This window comes from Micromesistius poutassou (genome assembly GCF_964030765.1).
Source record: "Micromesistius poutassou genome assembly, chromosome: 7".
NCBI lineage: Eukaryota > Metazoa > Chordata > Actinopteri > Gadiformes > Gadidae > Micromesistius > Micromesistius poutassou.
In genome coordinates, this window is record NC_140277.1 from 5,600,922 (window position 1) to 5,628,247 (window position 27,326).

Here is a 27,326-nt window from a genome sequence, read left to right on the forward strand (position 1 = left end):
ACCCACATGCTCTCACACACACGAGTGCTCAGACACACACACACACACACACACACACACACACACACACACACCTGCAACCGCACACACACACACACACACACACACACACACACACACACACACACACCTGCAACCGCACACACACACACACACACACACACACACACACACACACACACACACACACACACACACTACCACACACACACACACATAAATCCATGGGGCTCTGCTTTAGGCATCGCGCTAGGCTAGTTATGACGTGCAAACAAATCAACACTCATAACATAGTGGTCCTCGAGACACCTTATGTCCCCATGCCTCCTCCCCCTTCCACCACTAACTCTGATCCAATAACCATCAAGCACCCCGTCCCCTCCCTCTCTCTCTCTCTCTCTCTCTCTCTCTCTCTCTCTCTCTCTCTCTCTCTCTCTCTCCTCTCTCTCTCTCTCTCTCTCTCTCTCTCTATTGCCTTCCAGTGCTGCGATGAAGGGGGCTTTCCGTGCTGAACCATGGGGGACAGGGAGCCAGGGGGGAAGATGATGGGAAAGTGTGTGTGAGGTAATGAGGGCATGTGAAAGGTGTTTCTTTGAGGTTGGAAGGATAGGCTGGTGTGTTGCCGGTTCGTTGTACACTGTTGGTAACAGTTGTGGTTTACAGAGCTCTTTCAAGCCAAATCCGTTTTTTTTGGTCACTTACTGCGCCAGTTTTTTGTGGCCGATACCTCACCATTTACAGTAAGTGAATGTAGTAACACTATGAGGAAAGGAGATGAGTTTAATACAAAGGAGAGCCAGATACCGGCAGTGATGGTGGGGGTGTAGGCCTACTTTCCACTCTGTAAAGTAATCTGCAGACTGGGACCATTCACTAACATGACTGTATTCCAGTATTGCCAAAATAGCGGATTCATTGCTTGATTGACCGTCTATTTGAGTCCGATTATTTGCTTAGCTCCCAAATGGCAGCCACCCAAGAAAAACAAAATGCTTAAAGTGAAAGACTTGCAAAGAATGATAGGACAACCTGATAAACTTTAATTGTAGAATAAATGGCCAGTGACAGCTCACTTTTTAACTACTTCACCATACTAATATTACATTTTAGGCAACATGCTTTCTTTTGTTTTGCCTCTATTTATTTGTTCTTTATATTCTAAGGAATATATTTTCAATACATTTTGACCAAGCTAACCTTATTTTTTATTTTATTTTTGAGATAGAATATATCTTTACAAATGGTTTATTTGAACAGATAATAACTGGAAATACTGTTGCCCTTTGCCACAGAAAAACAACATGAAATATTGGGGTGGATTTTTAATTAAACCCCTTTATTTATTTTTTCAAGAGATTGCAAATAAATGTCCTTGGATAAACACGTTTATTAATAAAGGCATATCTCGCAAGAGTATGCCTATGCAATCACTCATAACAACTCATAACAAATAAATACATTTTAGAAATACCATTATTTTGTCTCACAAATAATCACAATGTTTTAAGTTGCTTCGTAATGTTTCATAGTAGATCAAAGTTCAATGGGACCAACGGATGCAGGAATATGTATCCATTCCACAACGATGATTTATCGTGGATGTATAAAGACTGGTGTTTTTTGACATCCATGGTTATATGGCGCCATCTACGGGAAGGAAAAGTCATGCTGTTTTCGCCAAAAGGGGGCGCTGTGTAACCAGTTACCCAGTGACCGGCGAGGGGCGTTACTTGTTCGGCGTACACCGGAAAGAAGCACCGTGGCAGTAGATGGATGCAAATGGGCATAGAGATGTTGTGTAACCGCACGTCTTGTAAGTAATTCCTGTCGTCCTCGAATGAAGAGTACAGACTTTTTTTTTAAATAAAACATATAATAAATACGCCTCTCGAAGACTTTATCACCTCTTATAGCTCTTTCTACCTGGCATGTGTTCGCTGTAGCTGCTATGATGTTAAGCCGACTCTTAGCTTAGCTGGCTAAATCCTAGCCAGAACACTAGAAACGTAAACAAAAGAATGATGTGTTTTAAGTGTAATACGAATTATATACATTTTCTTATAAATGAGTGTATACACTGGCGCAATAACATAACACGAAACGTATTAACCACTTATAAACAAAGTCAAAGTAACAGTATACACTCATTTCATGAGCATTTCATCATCAAGTCAGGTGAATGTCTCTGTCCTATGGTTTTCAGTTGCCACAACATGCCAGTAGACGAAAGAGAGGATGAGGAGCCCTCCTCCTTGTACAGCCCAGCCAGTGCTGCCCTTACCCCGGGAGGGACAGAGGAGGATGGGGGTGCCAACAGAGGCTCGGCAGTGTGCTCCATCCCTGGAAACAGTCAGGGCTCTGAGACGGCTGCAGCCTACCCAGTCAACCCTGGACCAGGGGAGGGTACTAGTGGTAAAGTTGACCATGTGTAGAAGCTGGTATTACCACAACCAAAATAAACTGGATTCTTTATTTATATTTTTTGGTCGTTTTAACTGACAATAAGTATTTGTATTATAAAATATATTTTCCCCCCAACAAATAGATTAGAAAACAATGAATGTCCTGCCATTGTTTTGTTTTAGTTTTGAGTGGCGTAATAATATTTGCCAAGAAAGCAAGTTTTGTTATTTTGGTAATTATAGAGTCAATATCAGTAAGCTGTACCAGTTTAAGAATGCCTTGTTTGGGTATTTACATCATGATATATCAAAAATTGTGCTGTAGTTGCACAATCACAGGTCGGGTGTACAGGGGAGGGACGGCGCAATAAGAGAAGTTATTAAATTTTAATTATATTACATTGTTATAGCAGTGGGGGCAATTTTCCAGCTGTTTGTTTGGCAGGATGCTGAAGCTTGCAGGAGAGGAAGCCGGTTCCTCGTTATTCCTTGCCCACTGTATGCCGTGTTTTGCTAGGCAAGAGGACCGGTGGCCTGGTGCACATCAACCGCCACAGCATCCAGGCGGTGGCGGCCAGCTCTGGGGCGGACGAGCTGCAGGGCCTGGGGGTGGCTGTGTACGACCAGGATGTCCTGGAGCAGGGAGTGCTGCAACAGGTGGACCAGGCCATCCAGGAGGCCAGCGAGGCCGCAGCCAAGGTGGAGGCAGAGAAGGAGTACCAGTCTGTGCTGGACGACGTCAGGTAAAGCCAGGCAGAGAGCGGAAATAATCGGACATCAAGCACGACCCCACTCAGAGTTACGAGGCCGACTTTGCTTCGCTTTTGGTTTACCGCACATCATTGTTTGCCGCTTGTTGATGTCCTTGGTTGTGTGATTTTTAATTAATTTGTTTAATTAATTAATTTCTCATGTGTTGTTGAATGTTTACATGTAATTAACTGATCACCGTTAAGTGTGATGTTCTTTGGTCACGCCTGATTCTATTGGTTGTTCTGGTCTAGCTATGAAAGCTCACACAAAGGATTGGATTTATCATTCTCAGTGGTTATTATTTTTGTTTGTGTTTTGGCCTTTGAGGACCTTGCTTGAAGAATAAATAAATATTACAAACGACTCTCTAGTGACCTTCTAACCCTGAGCTACTATGCCTCAGACATTTGATTTCTCAGACATTGTAGTAATTAGTTTTTCTAAAAGAACAAGTGCTTCTCAGTCTGGGAAAATGGGTAACATCACATCATTATTTCAAATGAAAAAAGCTAGAGAGACTTGTCCGTATGTAAGCATCCACTTTCTGCACTGCTTGCTTGTGTAATGGACTGCTTGTGATATTCTCCACCTGGGTGTATTTCAGGTCTGTGACCATGGCTCTGAAGCATATCAACAAGATCTTAGAACAGCTGACTCCCTACGCGACCTCAAGCAAAGACATCAGCAGGAAGATTGAGTCGGTGAAACGGCAGAAAGAGAACAAGGTAAAACCAAACAGCCAAACATGAGGTTGTGGAACTGTAGCCTATGAATGTCAAATACTGGACAGGTTAGTCCAGCAGTGAGGGTCTTGACTCCCAGCTAAAAGGTGTTTGGTGCTGAGCCCACAATACCAATAGTCCACCTTCAGGCATCCTTGAGCAAGATGCTGAACCCCCACCTGCTCATTCATGATCATCTTGTCATGCAAGCTTAATTAGTAATTACTAAATAATAAATGGTCAGTATTCTTAAAGGGACATTCAAACTATTCATTATGATCTTGACGATGATTATTATGATGATGATATTGATGAGCAACATGATATGAAATCTCCAGGAGAAGCAGCTGAAGAAGATCCGAGCCAAGCAGAAGAGACTGCAGGCCATACTGGGGGGAGAGGACTCGCTGCGGGTGGAGGCTGAGCTACTGGCCGAGGATGACGGGGAGGAAGGTGAGTTGATACACTCGCCTACATATCTGTTAACCCATGTATCTTTGAGCTTGGAGGTTTTTAATCAGATACACCCCTGAAAGTATATCTCGAATGGAATATAAAAAAAAAATTTGGCAGGGGAAATGCAAGATTCATCACAAAAAGTGGACTATGCTAGCAGCAAGACAGCAGGACCAGAGATCTTTTTTCCAGGCCCTCTGTGTCTCTGTGTCTGATCCTCCATTGTCGTCGGTTATTTGCCACCAGAGCCGGGCCCGTCCACGCTGGGCAGCATGCTCATGCCGTCCCAGGAGACGGAGTGGGAGGAGCTAATCCGGACAGGGCAGATGACGCCGTTCGGAACCCGCATCCCGCAGAAGTCGGAGAAGAAGGAGCCCCGGAAGGTAATGATGGCAGAGGACTCGGCCTTCGACATGTACCTGGCCGACCAGGCCAAGATGGCCGTCAGCCGGAAGAAGCCGGCCCCGGTCAAAAAGACCAAGAAGAAAAGCACAGAGGGGCATGTCTGTACAGCGGCGGCAGGGGTGGCCAACGGAGCCGTCACCTCGTCCAAGGACAAGAAGCTGCAGAAGCGCATGCGCAAGCTGCAAGTGACGGCGCTGAGGACCCAGCCCATGGCCCGGTCCAAGGCAGAGCCTCAGGCGCCAAAGCCCAGGAAGAGGTACCGTGCAGACGGAGGGGGCACGGACAGTGAGGGCTCGGAGTACCTGCCTAGTGACGAGGGCGTGGACCCAGAGAGGGAGCAGAGGGAGGCGGTGGAGGAGGGCTTTGGGGACGACGACGAAGACGACGAGTACGCGTTGAAGGCCTTCAAGAAAAGGCCTAAAGGGAGAGAGAAGAAGGGGAAGAAAAAAGAGGGGAGCGATGAGGAATACTCCCCGGGCAGCTCTGAAGACGACAAGGATGACACTGGGAAGAAAGGGAAGGAGAAAAGGTGTCAGGATGACGGAGACGTGGAGTTCTACAGACAGAGAATACGGTGGGATAACATTTTCACTTCCTCTTCCTGCTAGGCTTCGGTTGTGCAGCTTTATGGACGTACCGCGGTTCACTTTGTAGATTTACTGCGTTTATTAACCGAGAGTTGCACTCTTAGGGAAGATACACTTTCCACCTCGCAGTGTGCAGATAATCAAACTATTTACCCTGATAGCTTAGCATGTTTAATTCGACTCTTGGAAATGAATCTGCAATATATCTATTGTCCATTCATCCGTAAGGCAAAACCAGCACACATCATAACCACAGTTTAATGTAAGATTCATTGTATTCGGTTCTACACTTGCTATCGATTGGACGCACTAAACACCAACACACACACCATGTGCGCAGGACATGTGCGTGCATCTCAGTAGCATAAAAAAAGAACAATTAGACTAAATGATAAATAGAATGGTGGCCTTTATGCACATTATCATTTTCAATAAACACCAGAGTGCGCCACCTAACAGTTCAGAGCATTCATAACGGCAGGCTGGCTGCTGTGTTATGGTAACACCCTGTGTGTTAAACAGAACCAGTGGGTTACCGATGGCACCGTTGTAGAAGGCCACACTTAATCCCCCGGTGAGATTGGCAGCTGTTTCTTGACTAAGCACATTTCTTTTCTCTCTCTCACCCTGCCCTAATTATCCTCCTGCACACATTGCTTTTATACACACACACACACACACTTGCCCGCTCATTCACTCTACCGCTCAATTTAATGGAAGAGCAGTGCAAGGCCCTGATGAGATTTTCACATTTATAGCTATCCAACTATTTGTGTTGGCACTCACCCTTTTCACTCACACCCCGAGAGTGGAGGGAATTTGTCTGTCCCCTCGTCTGTGTTGACACAGGACCTGGGTGTGGATGCTGGCTCATCAGCAGCATAAGCTAGTGGTATGCGTGTCTCTGAAGGTGGACGAGTGTGTGTGTGTTTGTGGGTATTTGTACTTAGGTGAATGGGTGTTGGTGGGCAGGTGCAGTAGAAAAGTGTAATTAACCGAACCAATGCTTAGTCTTGACTTAATTAGAGCGCGGGGCCTCCCAGGCCCGGGCTAAAGGACCGCCCCACGGCTGGGTGACAGGGCCGGGTTCAAATGAAGATGGATTCTTATCCTTTCCACCCCACACCTTTCCGGGGAAACCCTGCGCTACTAATTGACCGTATCAATCTTCATTTGCGGTGCAACGACGACTGTGCCTCTCGCTGCGCCGCCCGAGCCTCCCCACTCCTCCCGCTCCGTTTAAAAACAGCTTGTCTCTACTTCCACTCTTTTTTTTTTCATTCTTCTTTTTAACTGGTGATGCACCGCAGCTCTGTGGGAATACCTCCCCTGCTCCGAGCAGTTACTTTCCCAAACAAAACCTTTGAACCTCTGACCCTCCCGTGTTTCTAATTACCGCACCGTGTACCTTGCGCTGCCTCTACACACCTTGTCTGCTCAAACCAGGCAACAACACTAATGTTGCAGTCTTGGAAAAGACCCTTGGCTGGGGTGAAGGTGGTGTTTCATGAGGCTATCTGCAATAGCATACAGGATTTCATTTGACATGCTATAGCAGAAACAAAAAGTTTTAAAATCTTCCTCTTGTCGTCTGTGATGTTTTAAGGCCTATTAATCAGACTGTTGTCCTTAGAGCTTCTGGAAGTTATAATGCACGTTTTAATGTTTATAACTGTCAATTGGACCTGTCAGCTGTACACATACACACTACCTCCTGCCATTCACCATTCACATCTCCGCCTAACGTGAAGCCTTCATTCGGGCAGGAGGTGGAGGAGACAGCGTCTTCGAGAAAGGGATGAGAAAAGACAGAGGGGGGAGGACGTGTCGGAGGAGAGCGAGGAGGAGTTCGACGAGGGATTCAAGATGCCCTCCTTCCTCTGGAAGAAGCTCTTCAAGTAAGCACTGAAGCAACTTGTAATTAGTGTACCGATGGCATGCAAGCCCGTCACATGTGCTTGATCAAGTCATGCTTGCAAGTAAGTAATATCTACGTTGCTACATAATACATCAGTGATTAGATCTTTAAAGTCCAGAGTCCAGTTGTGTAATAATTAATGAGCCACTTTCTCTTTCCGTTTAACTCTATTTACCATTCAAATTGTTTTCAATACATTCTCTCTCATAAGTTAGGATAAGTGGGGATTCAAATTAATTTTCTTGTCATGTGTTTGCCCAAGTGTGTTTTTTAAGTGATACTGTGTGTACACACTCAGGTACCAGCAGACAGGTGTGCGGTGGTTGTGGGAACTCCACTGTCAGCAGGCAGGGGGCATTCTGGGAGATGAAATGGGATTGGGCAAAACCATCCAAGTCATTGGCTTTCTGGCCGGCCTGAGCTACAGCAAACTAAGGACCAGAGGCTCCAACTACAGGTACACAAACACTGCAATACACAAGCACACACACACACACATACACACACGCATGCTAGATAATACGCACAGTAAACTATGGGGCCCGCGACTGTGTGTCTGTGTAGTATGAATATTTGATTAGGGGGATATCTGCTTAAGAGTGTTCTGTTGAATTATTAAACATGTTTCAATTATCAGACTCCTCACTTTCTTACAGCAGACACAAGAGGAAACACTGATATGACGTTGTGTGCACACGTTTGTGTGTGTACAAGTCCAGAGACTAGGCACCAATTTTTCCTGGCCAACATTCAATGCTAATCAAGCTGTGTAGTTTTCCCATAGATGTGCCATGCACTGAACTCATGACACTGTGGATGCAGGGCTTACAGTGGCGTGCAGGTTTCCTGGAGGTGGGGCCTCCTCGGTCGATACCGTGTCTGCTACAGACGCCCACAAATTGATTGCTTGCAAACTCAATTATGGCCGAGTATCAATAGCTTCCACAGAGCAGAGCATCATACCAGCCCATTAGAGGGAGGGAGAGGGCACGCAAGGGGTGGGTGGGTGGGTGTGTGTGTGTGTGTGTGTGTGTGTGTGTGTGTGTGTGTGTGTGTGTGTGTGTGTGTGTGTGTGTGTGTGTGTGTGTGTGTGTGTGTGTGTGTGTGTGTGTGTGTGTGTGTGTGTGTTTGAGAGAGAAAAAAAGCGTGTTTGAGGAATGGCTTGTACAAGTTCTCATTGAGTAATTGAGTTAGATAGATGGCATGGCCCTGAAGAGTTAAACCGTAGTAACACTTGTCTGTGTATGAACATTTGCATTTGTGATGCTAATCATGCTCACCTCCCCTTCACGCCAAAACAAACCACAGCTTGACGTGAAGTGTACAGCAATCATAGCATCTTTCATTTTATGCACTGCACTGCACACACACACACACACACACACAAAGACAGGCAGAGACATAGTTGGAACTCGCACTGGTTGGATAAAGACACACCATGTAGGATCTTTGCCATTGCCTGGTATATATGTTTTGTTGGTGTTTAGCAAGGCTGATGAGAAAGGGACTACACAGATGCTTTGGGGCAGATATGATATGATGTTATTGACTAGAATCAGAAGTCATGATTCTAGTCAGAATAAGTCAAACTAGAATCTAACTAGACTCACAGAGCAAGTCTAACTAGAATCATGGCAGCCTATTCAACCGGCTTGACAATCCTTTGCATGCTTGTGTTTATGATCACATGTTATTTATTTGCCCTATTGAACAGCACACTATTTTGCTGTCCATTGCTATTGTGTGTGTGTTGTACTGTAGGTACCAGGGTCTGGGTCCCACGGTGATCGTGTGTCCTGCCACAGTCATGCACCAGTGGGTAAAGGAGTTCCACAAATGGTGGCCTCCGTTCAGAGTAGCCGTCCTCCACGAAACCGGCTCCTACACCTACAAGAAGGTAGGGCCAATCCTGCTGTGAATACAAACACACACAGACAGACACTCACTCACTCACTCACTCACTCACACTGAGGTACACAGAGCCTCTCTATCCTCTGGGGGGCACCAGAGGACCACATATTGCCAACATGGGATCCACTCACTCCCAGCCTTACTTCGTCCTGTCCGAATATCCCCTCCGCAGATGTTACTCTTACTCACCCCCACGCGCAAGGGGTAGGGCAGAGAGCGATGTAACAGAGGAAGCTGTGTGTGTGTGTGTGTGTGTGTGGGGGTGTGTGTGTGTGTGTGTTTGTGTGTGTGTGTGCGTGTCACAGGAGAAGCTGATCCCGGAGATCGCGGCCTGTCACGGGGTGCTGATCACCTCCTACAATGCAGTGAGGAACCTGCAGGAAACGCTGCAGCGCTACGACTGGCACTACGTCATCCTGGACGAGGGCCACAAGATCAGGAACCCCAACGCAGGGGTCACCACCGCCTGCAAGCAGGTAGACACGCAGACGCTAAAGCAGTGATAGTTTTGAAGCGTCACCCGACATAAAACCCCAAACCATCGACATTAGAGGCGCATGTATTATCTTGTAATGTGACGGATTCATCATCACGCATCATATGAAACATAAGTTTTAATGTGTAGGATTTATGTATAAAATCGAACCGATGAATGGAACAGATCTATTGTCCCTTTAGGCAGAATTGTTGACAACAATACTGATTTGTAGCCTTATGATAGCTTCATATGTTTCTGTTTCTCTGGCTCTCAGTAGACGTATCGCTTTATCTCTTTGCTGGTGAATCTTTTCACCCCTACCCGACATCGTCGGACAAAGTGAGTCATACACGTGTCTGCGTCTTCTCTCCTCCCCCTCTTCCATTCTAGTTCCGGACCCCCCACCGGTTCATCCTGTCTGGGTCTCCCATGCAGAACAACCTGAAGGAACTCTGGTCTCTGTTCGACTTTGTCTTCCCCGGCAAGCTGGGCACCCTGCCGGTCTTTATGGAGCAGTTCTCGGTGCCCATCACCATGGGGGGCTACAGCAATGCCTCCGCTGTACAGGTGTGGAAAACACACACACACACACACACACACACACACACGCGCGGGAGCCCCCCCATTCACACGCACGCGCGCACAGATTTAATTTCCTTTGTTTACAGTGATTGATAATGAAAAGGGAAGCGGAAGCCTGTGATGGAGTGACAGTGGAGTTTAATGTTCCAGTCGGAGAAAGGCATGGAGAGAGCTACGCCGGTGCAATCTACTATCCCAAGTGATGCGGGCGAGAGACAGACAGACAGAGAGAGAGAGAGAGAGAGAGGGGGAGATCGAGAGAGAGGGAACTATATTGTAGCCGTTTGTCATTAGTGCGCAATCGTTAATAACCCTCTGACTGTACGGATTGAATTATTTAAGATGGCTATCGATGCTTCTTCCGCTGTCGATAATAAAAACCTTTACTAATTATTAATGTTATTAAATGGTCAGAGAGGGCTTAGCCCGGCTGCCTTATCTTCTCCTTCTTTAAAGAAAAAAAATTCTAACATCAACAGAGCACACCCTGGTGTGTGTGTGTGTGTGTGTGTGTGTGTGTGTGTGTGTGTGTGTGTGTGTGTGTGTGTGTGTGTGTGTGTGTGTGTGTGTGTGTGTGTGTGTGTGTGTGTGTGTGTGTGTGTGTGTGTGTGTTTGGGTCTGCACTTCTGTGTTTATGTTTTTTTGTGTATGTGTTTGCGTGTTTTGTTTGGGGGTGTGTGTCGGCACTTTTGTGTTTGTTTTTATGGTTGTGCATGTGTCCGTGTGTGTGCATTCATAGATGCAGCGTAAAAAACATATGTGTGTGGGGGGAGGTGCTGTGGGAGCCATAACGGAAGTACTCGTTTACACTCTCACATGAACCCACTCAGCAGCTTTAGTAGAGTATCCCTGGATCTCCTCTCTCCTGCTCCTCCTCCACCAGGCTCCACTCCAGCCCTTCCACAGACCCTATCCCCCCCCCCCCCCAGTGGGTTATTGTTCCCCTAGGGCTCTGCCAAGACGGAGTAGGGAGGGTTGGCTTCTCTGATCGCCCTGTCAACCCCCCTCCTCTCTTCCCTACTGAGTTAGTGTTTAAAGGCTAACTGGCCTTTAGCCCCGGCTCCCGGCCACTGCTGGTTTGATCATGTGTGTTGAGAGAATGAGCGTGGGATTGTTGTGTGCGTGCGTGTGTGTGTGTTGTGTGTTTTGTGTGTGTCTCCCATCATGCAACGTGGTGGAGCGGGCCAACAGAAACAGGATGATGAAAGGGGAGGGCGCCATCCCCGGAGACCGCCAGCGCTCTGTGATCAATGATTAATGACATGTGGTTCTGCTGAGAGGGGAGGGGAGGAGAGAGGGGGGGAGGGGTTGGTGATGATGAGAGGGGCTAAACGACAGTCATGCCCCAGGATACATGCTCTTTGACAGGTGTGAGAGCCAAGCGATTAAAAAGAAGAGTCGGAACAACCGGTCCGTCCCCCCCCTTACCAACCCACCCACGCCCCCCACTCTGTCCACGGTGAAATTGATGCTCCCCTGTAGTGCGACTACTGCCGCGGGCTGTGGGTGTGGCCCGCCGGTCAGAGGCCTCCAGAAGGGAGCGTGGCCTCAAGTGACTGACTCTCGTCTGTGCATCGTAGGTGCAGACGGCGTACAAGTGCGCCTGCGTTCTGAGGGACACCATCAACCCCTACCTGCTGCGGAGAATGAAGGCGGACGTGAAGGACAACCTCTCACTGCCCGACAAGAATGAACAGGTAGCGAACATCTCCCCCCATGTCACAGACAGTGAGCCGGTGTCTCTCTCTCTCTCTCTCTCTCTCTCTCTCTTTCTCTTTCTCTTTCTCTCTGTCTCTGTCTCTGTCTCTGTCTCTCTCTTTCTCTGTCTCTCTCTCTTTCTCTCTCTCTCTCTCTCTCTCTCTCTCTCTCTCTCTCTCTCTCTCTCTCTCTCTCTCTGAGTCTTTAACTGGCGAGGTGTTTACTTGATCGGATGTGACTGTGTGTGCCACATTTAAGGAGGAGTTGATGAATGTGCCTCACATCCCCCTCCCACCTCGCCCCACATCAGACAAAGCCAGCTAATAAAATCCCCAGCAAAGTAAAAGCATCAGGTATTCATTAAAGGTGGCTGCTCTCTGCTCCGTCCCACCTGGCCGAGTTTGGCCGACACCACCACCACCACCTCCCCGACACCACCACCAGCATCACCTCTCCCCCCGCACAGTCCACTTTAGATCATTAAGTTATTCCTTGGAGGGGGGGGGGAGGGGGGCGCTTCTCTTAAAGAAACCGCTGCTTTCTACTCAACGTTATACACACAGCTCCTCATCAGGGGGATTAGAACGGGATGCTCATTACACGTGTGTGTGTGTGTGTGTGTGTGTGTGTGTGTGTGTGTGTGTGTGTGTGTGTGTGTGTGTGTGTGTGTGTGTGTGTGTGTGTGTGTGTGTGTGTGTGTGTGTGTGTGTGTGTGTGTGCTCGTGCGTGTACAGGTTCTGTTCTGCAGACTGACAGAGGAGCAGCGGCAGGTGTATCAGGGCTTCCTGGACTCCAAGGAGGTGTACCAGATGCTGAACGGCGACATGCAGGTAGAGGCCCGGCCTCGTCGTCTCCGCAGGGGGCACTAGAAGGAAGTGGCTCCACTACTAAACTGCTGGCCAGTAGGCTTTAATCTACGTTTATAGTGGCCTCAACTCTGCCTGACATAGTGCAGTCAGAGCAGGGGGGGGACGTCATCTTGATGAGTACAGGGGCTTACAGAGGACTTGTGGGCCCTATTCATTACTGCACCGCGTTCCCCTCCGCCCTCGCCTCCGCCCCGCACCCCCGCCCAACGACCAACGCCACTCCGTCTCGGGCCAGGCTATGGAGGACGTGCTCCTTGAAGGAGCGTAATTATTTTTATTTTGTGCAGCGTAAATGTTATTGTACGTCGCTAATGGCGGCCGTGAACCGACCGTTCTTTACGGTCTGTTTAAATGGCTGGTAGCACGTTGCTGCCGGGGTCTTCTGCTCACAATTACCAGAAGCCCACCCTGGAGGAGGAGGAGGAGAGAGGCTCCCTCCTCTTAGTAGTCATTCATCACCACTGACCCAAATGGACGTGGTCAGTGTGCCAGAGGTGACCACGGCAACACACGTGCAAACACACACACACACACACACATACGCACGCACACGCACGCAGACTACGTCGGTCCATTAACCACCATTACTAATGCAGGGACCACCGGGCCTGCATCTGAAGCACCAGTGCAGCCTTTGTTGTCCTTAAATAAATGATGTAACCCGCTCTCGTGGACTCGAGTCAATGTGATTACGAGGCTTTCGGAAGTCGCCGTTGCCCCCTTGTAATATCTCAGCCGGAAAAAAACTTATCTTGGCCGATGAAAAAACAAAGCAAACGTGAGTCTACATTAGTAGGCGTCGTTTATCGGTTCGGCTCGTCGGCCGCTCTGCTAACGTGACGCCGGCCTCCTCTCGGCAGATCTTCTCGGGTTTAATCTCGCTGCGGAAGGTCTGCAACCACCCGGACCTGTTGACGGGGGGCCCGCGCATCCTGAAGAACATCTCAGACGACCAGCTCACGGACGAGGAGCGCTTCGGCTACTGGAAGCGCTCGGGCAAGCTGATGGTGGTGGAGTCCCTGCTGCGCCTGTGGTTCAAGCAGGGCCACCGGGTGCTGCTCTTCACCCAGTCCAGACAGGTACGTCGGGGGCCCCTCTTTCGGACACCGGGGGTCCAGTATCGTGTTGATTAGCCAATGGCGAATAGGACCCTTTGGTCACACTTTTGAGTGTCCACCCAGTCGTATGATGGATGGATCAGCCTGTCCTGTGGGTACCGTTCAGTGGGTAGGCTGGTAGATTGAGCTGTCTGACGTACATCTGGGTGGACAGAGACACTTTAAATTGGGGATTTTGAAATGTGTTTTCTAGCTTTTATAGCAGAGCTTCTGTGAGATAATGAACTTCACCTTTATGGTTTTACCTAAATGACCATGCATTATTAATCCAATAGAATAAAATGTAAGTTATGTGGATGTGATTTCAGAGCAGGTAGCAGTTATTCATCTGTGTTATTACAAAGAAGGCCATTCTTGGTGATTTTCAATCTAATGAATACACTTGAACTCTCCCAGCCTTTTGAAACCATTAAAAGACAACATTGAGGCCAGGGCATGATGAAACAATAACTCAGAAGGGCCGACTATACCTCATCTCATATTGCGATATTAAATTGTTCTACTTGTTAGTCTTGAGTCCTTCATTTGCATGTCTGACTCAGTGTCAGTGCTAGAGGTCTGATGTCTCTCCACTGTGCTATTCCCAACATGAACCCATGATGTCTATAAAACTATTCACTGTGTGTGTGCATACGTGTGCATGTGTGTGTGCATGTGTGTGCATGTGTGAGAGAGGCCCCAGCTGTTGCAGTCGATACCAATGAGATTATACCTCACAGGGAACCTGAGACCCTCCCTGTCGGTATCTCTGTCCATGTAATATTAATCTGCCCTAATCCTGTTAGAGATAATCCAAACCTCAGACCCCCTCTCTCTGTCTGTCTCTCCTCCTCCATGACCCTCCATCTGTGGTTCCTCCCGTGGCCAGATGTTGGACATCCTGGAGGTGTTTGTGAGGGAGAACAGCTACCAGTTCGTGAAGATGGACGGCACCACCCCCATAGCGGCCCGGCAGCCCCTCATCGCCCGCTACAACGGGGTGGGGATAAGTCTCCCTCTCTCTCTCTTTCTCTCTCTCTCTCTAATGGCTATCTGAGTGGCTCCCAGGAAAATCCCCTCCTTGGGGCAGGGGGGCAGGGGGCTCTGGGAGGGGGGTGTTGAGTGCTTTAGCTTAAGCCCGGAGGTGTGGGGGGGGAACACTAATTGTAGACATGAGATCTGTGGGACTCAATGTTCACCCCGTCTATTGGTTTTTATATAGACCAGTATAACTAGAGTAATGAATGCAGATCTCAGTGTAATCACTGTTGGTGCATCCCATAATTGCTGTTTTAGTGGGATTTTTCTATTTGCATGTTCAGCTTAAAAAAAATCTTAGTTTTGTGTAACCACAAGAAAAAAAGATTTGAATTAACCTGGTAATACTAAATGTATAGTTTAAAAAAACACTTTAAACACTCCCATCCTCAGTTGAGAACATTTGCTATATGTACACTCGGCCCAGCGAAGCAAATTCAGTTTTAACCTCCCACTTCATTTGAAATTTCCCAATGTCACTATTTCATGGACCTAAATAAATAATGAAATCAATTCATTAGATGAATATTGTCATTACAGGACCATTATGAAGTGCAATCAATGGAATAAATATTTCTTTATTACCACAAGTACTTGAAGGAGTTCTGGATGTTAAGTGTATTGTTATTCCTCCCCTGTTATCAGGACAGGTCCATTTTTATCTTCCTGTTGACCACGAGGGTTGGAGGCCTGGGCGTCAACCTCACTGGAGCCAACCGAGTCATCATCTACGACCCAGACTGGAACCCCAGCACCGACATGCAGGTCGGACCCGCTCACACACACACCTGAGGACAAACATAGCGCACAAACGCACGCATGCACACGCACACTTGCACAGAGACACACACATACACATACAGACCCATACACCTGAAGACGAATACACCTGCACAGGCACAGAAACAAACACACCTTACATACCCACACCTTAAGATGCACAAACACACGCACATGTAGATAGAGAAACACACACATACCCCAATCTGAAGATGCACACACACAAAACTTAAATATACGCACATTGAGAGACAAAAATGCTGATCAGACACCCGAAGATATGCAGGAGGAAACACGCACACAAAGATACGTAGTGACTTAGTTTGGACACACCAAAGTACACGCAGGGGTTGGGTACAGACACACACGGTGTATGCCTTATATGCCATATATGTTTGTTTAGCAAGACAGATAAGGGAGGTCATTCTGCCTCCTCACCATCAGTACACGGATGCTTTGGAGAAAGTATGATATAATGGTTACATCAATCTCCAGATGTCAGTCTGGAGAACGACGCAACAGAGCAAGTCTGACTGGATTTCTTTTGAGAGACAGTCAGTAGCGTAGCCCTTGTTTTTGTGTTTATCATCACATATAATTATTTGCCATATTGCGCTGTTTTATGCCATGTTTCTACCAGTGTGTGTGTGTGTGTGTGTGTGTGTGTGTGTGTGTGTGTGTGTGTGTGTGTGTGTGTGTGTGTGTGTGTGTGTGTGTGTGTGTGTGTGTGTAGGCCCGTGAGCGTGCCTGGAGGATTGGGCAGACCCAGCAGGTGACGGTCTATAGGCTCTTGACAGCTGGCACCATTGAGGAGAAAATCTACCATAGGTGCGTGTCTGCTCACATGGGTGTGTGGGCACAAGCGTGCCATGCTTGTTGACTATAAAGTCATAATTTAAGCCCATTCCAACTGAATCCACTTCCGCTGAGTATAACGTAGTTGCCGTGATTAGGCAGCGGCAACCGTTGTGACGCTGTTTACGGCACTCTGTATACTGTCATTGCCATTCCTTTGGCTATGACATTTGCTAATTGCTCATATCACTGCCTTATTACTGCACTCATCCCAGAACTCAGTAATTGAAAAGCTTCCCAGCATTATTAAATGGTCGGTCTAGGATTTCGATGCTGTTGCTTGTTTCATTTTAAGTGCTTTCAACATGCAAGTTTCTCCATCTACTGCACTTCTACTTTGATTGAGTGGTGATTCAGGCGGAGGTCACCCCAAGGGTAGATTGCTTTTCTGATTATTATTGTTCTGTTTAATTTATACCAATAATCCACGTAGAACAATTTGTCAGAGTTTGTGTTTTTCGTTCCAACAGTAGAACTTAGTGCTTGATGTGTAGTGTGACCTTTGTTTGTTGTTTTGGTTCAGGCAAATCTTCAAACAGTTTTTGACCAACCGTGTCCTGAAGGACCCGAAGCAGCGGCGCTTCTTCAAGTCCAATGACATCTACGAGCTCTTCACTCTGTCCAACCCCGACGGCGACCAGGGAACAGAGACCAGCGCCATATTTGCAGGTCCGCAAACGTTACATTGTGTCTGTCTCACCCTGTATAACAACACCCTATACAAACGTCAGTTCTTGCTAAAATATCTACATTTTCTTTGGACAGGCACGGGCTCGGACGTTAAGGCGCCGATAAAACCAGAGAGGCCGAGGTCGTCGCACCGGTCGAAACACTCCAAACATGCACACAAACACTCCGAGGCTGACCAAAACGGTGCTACCCCAGCTGTAAAGGAAGAGAACACGACTGCTAGCCGTAAAAACTCTCATGGTCTTCCAAATGGACTCGTGGACGGCACGCATGTGGCCACTAGTGGGGCAAACACGGGGTCCGCCTCTCCTTCGGAGTCACTAAGCCCGGGGAGCCAGCGCCGAGACTCGAAAGAGGCGAACTTCAGACCACCGGGCAAAGACCACCGCTCCGCCAGCAGCCCGCACAAACACAGCGAGAAGAGGAAGCACTGCCACGCGGACAAACGCCACAAGAAGAAACGCAAGCGCGAGGCCCAGGTGGAGGGCCAACGGATCTCCCACCTGGTCAAGAAGAGCACCTTCAAGAAGGAGGAGGACGACAAGGAGGACCTGAAGAGGAACGACGACTACGTGCTGGCCAAGCTCTTCAAGCAGTCGGGTGAGGCGTCCTGCGCTCGCGCGCCGTCAGGTTTCCTTTTCGTTGCGGCGCGGAAAGCGAGCAGTGCTCTCCAACGTGTCTTGTCGCCTTGCGTCCGCAGGTATCCACAGTGTCATGCAGCACGACAGCATCATCGAGGCCTCCAACCCGGACTTTGTGCTGGTGGAGGCCGAGGCCAACCGCGTGGCCCGGGACGCCCTGAAGGCCCTCAAGGTGTCCCGGCAGAGGTGCCGACTGTCCTACAACAGGCCGCCGCCCCAACCGCCGGCCCGGTAATCGCACACACTCTCCCACTCTTCCTGCTTTTTTTTTTGCGGCTGCTCCAAAAGAACCACAGAGCTTCACCCCACACACACACCTTTGGGACGATGACTTATAGTGTTTTACTTCCTTGCCCTTTTCCCAGGAAACGCTTCGGCCAGAAGAAGAACTCACTCCTCGCCACGGCAACTACCGCGGCCCCGCCCAGCTCGGAGAAGTGCAAGGTAATGGTTCCTAAATCGACAGCGTGCACGTGTTGAACTTCATGGGCGCTACGGGAGCGGGGGTGAAGGGCGCACCGGCACAGTGTTTTATTTAAATGTATTCATAAGAGTGATCCCTGTGTCTTCAACCCCTAGGACGCGGCCTTCCTCAAAAGATCCACCCCCAAGAAGCCGGGCGAGGGGGGTCACTTCAGCGGCGAGGCGGTGGAGGGCGGCGAGTCCAGCGCCACCCCGCTCTCCTCCTCCTCCCTGCTGGCCAAGATGAGGGAGAGAAACCACGTCAGCTTGCCCTCTGGCGCAGACGCAGAGGAGGAGGAGGAGGAGGACGGAGGAGGAGGAGGGGGAGGCGGGGCTGGTGAGGCCGGCGGACCCCCGGCGCCCCCCACGGAGCACGACGAGCTGCTGGTGGACCTGAGGAACTTTGTGGCCTTCCAGGCCGAGGTGGACGGCCAGGCCACCACCAAGGAGGTGCTGGAGCACTTCACACCCCTGCTCACCAAGGCTCAGGCGCCGGTGTTCAGGGAGCTGCTGCGCAGCATCTGTGACTTCCACAGGGCCTCTGGGCAGGAGGGCATGTGGAGGCTGAAGGAGAGCTATCGCTGAGGGGGGGAGCCCCGAGGCTACATGGCTAATGCTAGCTGGGTGGGGGGAATGAGGGCAGAACCAAGATGGATCCTGAAATGAACACATGGTGGCTAGGTGATTAAGGTGAATAGCTTGTGAGCTCTGACTGTTCTAGCTCTAGATCACTGCACTCTGTATTTGTATGACAGTCCTTGGCTTAAGATTGGTGAATTAACCGTACTGTACAGATCTGATATTTGAACATTTTCAATTCATTTTTTACATGTAAAAATGGTGAATTGGAAGATCATTCTATGATGAAGTTACAAAGAGCTTAACCTTTTCCAGTATATGCTATCCATTTTTAACAAACTGTTATTGTCCGGTTGTTGATAATTGCATAGGAGTCGAGCCTCATCGAACTGACATTTTCTTGGGAACATTTTTGGTCTTTTATACCTGGAAGTACTTGACATTTTTTTGTATTGATCTGGGACATTGTGCTGATGTATATATGCTTTAAGTAATGATTATGTTATCCTTTTGCAGCAAAAAAGTTAAATTGCAACAAAAACTGCCTCACAAATGTATTTTGTAATACTATCCATGCAATGTGTTATTTATGACCAATTTAAAAAGTTCATTGAAAAAAAAAAAAAAAAGGTTTTGTACGGATCGATGTTGATGGGGTTGGCGGTGGATACTGTAGACCCATAATAAAATAATCTACCTCCTTATATTTGTGAAAAATATTCAAAATATACAAAAGTGATATTGTTTCTCTTCAAATATTGTCGAAACAATGTGAATGGTGGGTCATGTATGAACGTATTGTTTCAGCGTACGCCTTTCTTCTCATTCAGTCGCCGTTTTTTAATCTCCAAGGGGAGAAAAAAAAGTCTGGGAACAATTGCGTCTATTTTCTAATTAGCATTTTATGGGACGGTCTTCCTTGCCCGAAGTGCAGGTAAACTAATTACATGCCATTTAAACCCCAACACGTGTGCGGCGCGGTTACACAAGTACACATGAGCTCGAGTTTTCAACTAGGCTAGTTTAAAATAGTGCCGTTTCAGCCCTTTCTCATTTGTTTTTAAACATGCGCTCTAAAGTCTGGCTCTGACCAGGGTCCTGAAACGGTTCCCCACCACCACCGCATCTCCGCATCTCCACCGCATTATAGGCCCATAAACGCGGAAAAAAAAGTCAGTCAATAGTTGGAGGCATGCTGATTTATCTATTTAACTAAGCATGGCGTGGGATCACGGCGTGACAGATAGCAAGTGGTCTTGTCTAATAGGCCTCGTGTATACTCTTGTCAGAGTGTCTAGACCGAGTATTGGGGCAAAGTTATCAGCCGTTATTTGATTTCAATTTTCTCCACGCATCTCGCCGAGGTCATAATAACAACTTTATTTTCAGTGGTGCATAAATTAATTACGCGCATTTAATAACTAAAATATCATTATATTCCCCCTTTAATAACATAAACGCTGCACGCGAGGGAAAGCCTTAATAGCGCGGGGCCCTGTAACTGGCCATTATCCGCCTGTAATGATATTACAGAACCAATTACGCGCCATTAGAAGGGATTTTCTGCACTTTATGTGGTTTAGTCCAATCCCGCTATCCTCTTCTAAATTTCAGCTGCTTCTCGTAGCCTCATTTTGCTCCTACCTCAGAGACGCGTGGCGTCTGCGCTCTCCCGTCCCAGATGCGCTTTAAAACTAATTGAAAGGGTCCCGCAGCAGATCATTTATCTGAGGAAGCGAAATAAATCGCCGGACCCCTCGCTGTGAACAAAATCAAAATTTTGGCCTTGTGAGTGTTCTACACGCGCAACCCGTTGTAAAGTGGACCCCCTCACACACCTAACGAGCAATTAACCCACCCGACAGTCAATCTAAAACCCAAAAGCAGTCATCCTCTTTTTTAATATATGAAAGAACCAAATAAAAAGTGCACCAATATGTGTGCATGTTTATGGATAGGGAATAAGCCTGACTCTCGAATAACAATCACTTGTGATGAATTTTTTGGCACTGGGCTGGTCGTTTTGCACCCGGGGTAGTGCTTTCCGAATCTATCTCTCTTTCCTCCTTTTCTCCCTCTCTCTCACTCCATCTCTCTCTTTCTCAGTGTATCTCTTGTACACATCCATCTTTCTCTTCTCACGCACGCAAACATACGCGCACGCACGCACGCACACACACACACACACACACACACACACACACACACACACACACACACACACACACACACACACACACACACACACACACACACACACACACACACACACACACGGACCAGGGGGTTGGGGTGACAGAGACAAAGCCATGATAATCCGATTAGGACCAATTAGGCGTGAGATTTTGCGGCACGAGCTGAAAGCCTTAACATTGTAGACAGTTATACAGTTATAGAGACATCTGGACATGAGCGAGAGAGACAGAGAGGGAGGGAGAGAGAGAGAGAGAGAGAGAGAGAGAGAGAGAGAGAGAGAGAGAGAGAGAGAGAGAGAGAGAGAGAGAGAGAGAGAAATAGATACACGTGGAGGGAGAGAACGAAGGCAGATAGAGACACAAAAATAAAGAGATAAAGGCGGTGAGTGACAAGGTGAGAGAGAGAGAGAGAGAGAGAGAGAGAGAGAGAGAGAGAGAGAGAGAGAGAGAGAGAGAGAGAAGACACACACAGAGAGAGAGACAGAGAGAGAGACAGAGACCGACAGAGAGAGAGGGCGGAAGAGAGAGCGGAGGAGAGGGAGAGAGAGAGGAGAGAGCGATAGCGAGGGAGGGAGAGAGAGAGAGAGAGAGAGAGAGAGAGAGAGAGAGAGAGAGAGAGAGAGAGAGAGAGAGAGAGAGAGAGAGAGAGAGAGAGAGTGAGAGGGAGAGAGAACTAGACACTCCCAAACAGAGCAAAGAACCAGTGGAAGTACAAGTGCAGGTCTCTCAAGAACAGGACCTCCACGCTCCCTCTGTAGCCTCTTGTAAACGACAAAGGACAGTTGTATTGTTACCAGAGATACAGCCGTCCTTTCTGTTCGGTCTCTTCTATCAGAACACACTCTGATGCGCCGTTCTGATCCGTCTTACTGTGTCCTGGCTTGGCTGTCTACACGCTGTAGTCTATTCACGGGCTTTCTTCAAACTTTTCGTTCTAAATAAAGACGGTGAAGCCATGTTCTACTTCCACTGTCCCCCCCAACTGGACGGAGAGTGCTGTCGTACCAATACATGTAAGTATTACTTTTACTGTTTTATTGACTTTATTGGATAACATCTCTACTGGTTGTTCCGCTTTAGTTGATGATGGTTTCCAAGCCGGGTCTGGGAAAAACAGTCTTGGCTCATTGCATTGTCGTTATTTCGGTTATTTAAGCATGTTATAAGGATGTGTTTTGTTTGTTAAAGCACATTTTATTTGTTTATTTGTTTTATTTTTACACTGCAGGTGTGCATGTGCGTGGGAAAGTTACAGTCTTGCAGCCAGGTCGCAGCTCTCTCTTATTAATAGACCAAATTGTCCAAATTGTTTCCCGTCTAAAAAAGTCTTAATTCCCTTGACTAGAAAGGTTCAGTTCGCATCAGGTCGGATGATTTCATATATGGTTTGGTGTGTGTGTGTGTGTGTGTGTGTGTGTGTGTGTGTGTGTGTGTGTGTGTGTGTGTGTGTGTGTGTGTGTGTGTGTGTGTGTGTGTGTGTGTGTGTGTGTTTGGCCCCGAGGCAGGGACGGGTGTTTTGTCCCTGGCACAGATGTTACGTGTCATGGCTCTTAGGTCTGAGGAGCACCGTGACCGACTATTATCTAAATCAATCCCCCATTCATTTCAACCAAATAATAAGAAGGGGCTATTCATATGAGACTAATGTTTATTAGTGCAAATAAATATAAATACGTGGTATATAGGCCTGCTAACTTATATTCTGTAACTTATAGAACTGTTTTTAAAATTAAAATGATATATAATTATTTAAACATATTCCTTTGTATCGAATTTCATCAGAACATTTCAAAATAATGTTGAAATGTTTTCCCAGTGAACTCCAGTGGCTTCGCCAACCACGCCCCAGCTGATTTTGATGATGGGTTCCTCCGTAGAAAACAACGCAGAAACAGAACAACTTTCACTCTGCAACAGGTAAATATAACCTCCTACACATATACATAATATACATTTTTAAACATCAAAATTGGTGGAACGAAACAAAGGGTATTACCGATTATAAGCCTGAAAATTATGATCACAATGAGACTAAAGTCTAAGAGACATGTATTTATTAGGAAAAATTGTTGATCTATATATGTATTATGTTCTGTTCTAGATATAATGTTTATATATGTATCCACACACAAGTTCAGTAAATATAATTGAATAAAGAAAAATGATTTGTCAGGCAATGCCCTATGGAGTGAAAATATATACATATATTTGTATGTCATAAAACAATATTAATGTTGCAGGCTGACATTCAAATGTTATTCATAATTATACTAAAGACTCTTTAGTCAAGTGGTTATTATAATTATTGTATGTTAGTTATTACTTTATAGTGGTTGTTTTATAATTTCCTAATTTTATTCTTTCTTATGGAATAGAATACATTCAGATTTGAATGCAGACCCAACAGAGAGTCTGTTTTTAACTATTTGTGAACTTGCCTTTATAGATGGTGTCAACCAAATAAGCGAACACAAGTGGGAACACAACTTATTAGAAACTTTGTGTTTGTTGCAGTTGGAGGCTCTGGAGGCTGTGTTCTCCCAGACTCACTACCCTGACGTGTTCACGCGCGAGGAGCTGGCCATGAAGATCAACCTGACCGAGGCGCGTGTGCAGGTGAGACCCCTCTCAGAGCGCGAGGGAAAGGCCCCCGCGGACGGGCCACATAAAGTGTTCAGAGCATGGTTTGACCAGAGAGGGTAAATTAAGCCACTTTGTCATTCTGGCGATGCACTTTAACAACATCATCATAATGGTGAATATTAGATTAGCTTGATTAATCGGTCATTCATAATTAACCAGCGATAATGTTCTTCACTAATTTGTCCGCGTCTCGAAGGTAGGGATATAGGCCTACGTCACCGATGCGGATCCGGTAACGCCGGACAGAAAGAAAATATATAGTGCTTCACAAAAGACTAAATATTAAGCAGCGCTGCAAACACACACACACACACACACACACACACACACACACATATACACACACACATACACACACACACACACACACACACACGCTCGCTGGCACCCAAGCATGGTCGCAGCTGCACAAACGCGCGCGTGCACACACACACACACACACACACACACACACACACACACACACACACACACACACACACACACACACACACACACACACACACACATATATACACAGACACAAACACAAACATACACACTCAAAAACACCTTACCTCAAATTTGGCAATTTATATTCGGCTTCTATACCCCTGCACATATACGGCGTTATAAACTTGGCCAGATGTAATTAAGTTATGTGTCCTGTATGTAATTTCCTGCATTCCAGATTTGCTTTTGGGTTTTGTTGTGCGCACAGATCTAATTGTGAGAAATATAATAGTTTGGCTTTTGTTCCCCTGGGTCATTTTACTATCGCTTAAACCCAATGGCGGGGGTGATAATGGAATCCGGCGCTGTAAATTAGGGATTGTAAACAAATTATTCCCTCCTAATCCGATTACCACATTCCTATTATTAAATCTGAACACGAATCCACCACGTATGCAGGGATATTAAACTTGCATTATTATTAGAAAATAAATTTCCTTTCTGTTGTAGTGTTGTGTTGCCCCCCCCCCCCTCCCCCCCGCCAACCCCCCACTCCCTTCTGTAAAGTGTCAATGGGCCTCCCCCCGCATTAAGAGCACGCGGCAAATTGAGATTAATGGAGCAATTATAGGCCATTCAGAGACGGGGGCCGCGACTTCTAGCTGTAAGGTGCAGGGGTGAGATAAGTCCGCTCGTTGTGTTGTTATCCTGCCACTAAACTGTTGTCCTTTCTTTATTTTCAATGAATGGACATGTTTTGTTTGGCTGTTGACATCATTTACACCTCGCGCAGGCCCATACAATAGGACCACCAATTGGTCCCTTCCATCTCGCCGCAACCGAGCCACATTGCAGACCGATTCTATAACCTCCATTCACACCCCCACACTCCCACACCCCCCCCCCACACACACACACACGCACACACGCACACACATCATGATTAATGCGCACGAGAGCTGAGTCTTAATCGAATCTGATGTTGTCAAACAATCACTAAATAGGGAAATAAACGACTTCATCATAGCTCGCTCTCTCTTAGGGTATAGCTCGACTGTCAGTGGGAAGTCATTAAAATATGATAATGAAAAATTGCTCAATTAAATGTTGTTATAGGCAATGACCTTCATTCAATTAAGATACACGAACTTTGCTGTATGTTTTTTTTAGAAACACTATGGCAGTTTTAAATATGTCAAGTGTGGTAAAACTTACTGCAGCAGCACCATCGATTTGACACATTCACAGACAAACGCTACTCCAGATAATAAGTTGGATCGATTTGTTAACATGATTTGTCGAAATGTTGTCAAATGTTGAAGGAAAATATATGATAGAGTGAAAATGAAGAGAAAAAACATAAGCAATAAACTAAAATAAGCCGTCCTCGTAGCCGTCCTCAATTAAAATATGAAGCCAAATTTGATCTATAAATATTTATATATAGTTATCTTTCTAATTTTAAATGTATTTACTTAGATTAAACTATTCTACTTGTTTTGGGGTTCCCTTGTACTCATCTTTCTGATTCCCTCTGTTTCCTTGTCTGTCCTTGGAACCATGAAACCCACCAACCAGGTGTGGTTCCAGAACCGCAGGGCCAAATGGAGGAAGACAGAGAGGGGCAGCACGGAGCCCGATGGGGGCAAGGAGCAGATGAGAGAGGGGACACCTCCGTCACGCGGCCTCAACTCTCAGTCTCCTGTGGACCAGGGTCGCAAGCAGAAAGAATCTCTAGAAATGCAGCAAAGGTAGGAGACACACACACACACACACACACACACACACACACACACACACACAAGATCACACACACTTACGCACGCAGATGCACACACACACACACACACACACACACACACACACACACACACACACACACACACACTGCAAAACATCAACATGGATATGCTCATTGTTTGTTTATTGCTTTTGTTCAATGCTCATTGCTTTTATTGTCTTTTTGAGTATTCTGTATTGAGGAGTTTGATTGTAATGTTGAGATGAGATTGTGCTATATGAAAGGTGGCAGTGTGAAAATTGGAGAAGAGGTATTGCAGGGGTAGTGAAAGTAAACGACAAGCATCTTTGAGCAAAGCATTGGCAAAACCACACAAGTATATAAAGTGTGCTGCTGTAAATCTCAGCACATCAGCTGAAAATGTCCTCAGTGATGTGAAACTCCAGTGTGATCCCCACCTGTACACTCTGCTGCACAACACATGTCATAGACATCCATAATTCAGACACAAAATTGGAACATGTATCAAAGAACGTTTTGGTTGAATTTCTATATTTGAGCTTGCATGTTGTCTTAAAATAACAAATATATCTCACAACTATTTTGTTTATTCTTTTTTTGTGGAATTCAAAATCTGCTTTGTTGAGATGTATCTGTCATTTTTATGCAAGACTTAAAAAAGGAACTATGGACGTTGACGTTCTGATCCCAATAGCTACTCTGAACTACACGGGTTGTGCCGTGCTTGGAATTCTTTGGCCACAACTCCAATTTTCAATTATGCTTTGATTGTTCTCATCACTTGTAAGTCGCTTGGGATAAAAAGTGTCTGCTAAACGATGAAATGTAAATGTTAATGTTCTTTTTTTATTTCTTGAATCAGCATCAACCGCACAGTGGCTCCCGGGGGCCCCTTCTTCCCCTCCTGCCTGCCTGGAACTCTCCTAAACTCTGCCACCTATGCCCAGGCCTTGTCTCAGGTTGCCACACTCAAAGGTAAAAACCATCCCTGTCTCCAACTGTTGGTCAATATCCATGACAACGTCTCAGAGGAAAATTCCTTTCATAGTTGTGTAGTATATCTAAAGATCCGTCCTTCCCCCCAAGACTGAATATTATTGTCCTCCTCCATCCCAGGAAGTGGTCTGTGCTCCTGCTGTGTCCCCGACCCGATGGGCCTGTCCTTCCTGCCGCCCTACGGTTGCCAGGGGAACCGCACGGCCAGCGTTGCCGCTCTGCGCATGAAGGCGCGCGAGCACTCCGAGGCCGTGCTGCAGTCGGCCAACCTGCTGGGGGCCATATCCACCGGGCCTGGGGCCGGAGTAGGAGCCCTGTCCGGGGTCGGGCTCTCCTCCGGCGGGGTGGCCAGGCCCACTGTCGGGCCTCCCGTCG

At 46.9% G+C, this 27,326-nt stretch overlaps 2 protein-coding genes across 2 annotated transcripts in view; both read left to right on the forward strand.

The window, feature by feature from the left end:
- The first annotated feature begins 1,749 nt into the window (after nt 1-1,749).
- ercc6 (excision repair cross-complementation group 6) lies at nt 1,750-19,606 on the forward strand. Its single transcript, XM_084470872.1, has 22 exons — nt 1,750-1,813; nt 2,204-2,412; nt 2,920-3,145; nt 3,760-3,880; nt 4,216-4,330; nt 4,580-5,312; nt 7,092-7,223; nt 7,542-7,700; nt 9,005-9,140; nt 9,460-9,630; nt 10,023-10,199; nt 11,795-11,911; nt 12,647-12,742; nt 13,642-13,860; nt 14,768-14,878; nt 15,562-15,681; nt 16,430-16,524; nt 17,075-17,220; nt 17,317-17,841; nt 17,942-18,113; nt 18,248-18,326; nt 18,462-19,606. Exons 2-22 carry the CDS (start codon nt 2,214-2,216, stop codon nt 18,927-18,929), a joined length of 4,317 nt encoding a protein of 1,438 aa, XP_084326998.1. The 5' UTR covers nt 1,750-1,813; nt 2,204-2,213; the 3' UTR covers nt 18,930-19,606.
- Nucleotides 19,607-22,073: 2,467 nt separating this feature from the next.
- drgx (dorsal root ganglia homeobox) overlaps nt 22,074-27,326 on the forward strand; it is a gene marked incomplete at both ends in the record, with an annotated part of 5,396 nt that continues 143 nt past the window's right edge. The window contains 6 exons of the mRNA XM_084470906.1: nt 22,074-22,131; nt 22,935-23,035; nt 23,633-23,734; nt 25,772-25,944; nt 26,818-26,930; nt 27,072-27,326. The exon at nt 27,072-27,326 is cut by the window's right edge and continues 143 nt beyond it. Coding sequence (XP_084327032.1) covers nt 22,074-22,131; nt 22,935-23,035; nt 23,633-23,734; nt 25,772-25,944; nt 26,818-26,930; nt 27,072-27,326 — 802 coding nt within the window. The remainder of the gene's footprint in view (nt 22,132-22,934; nt 23,036-23,632; nt 23,735-25,771; nt 25,945-26,817; nt 26,931-27,071) is intronic.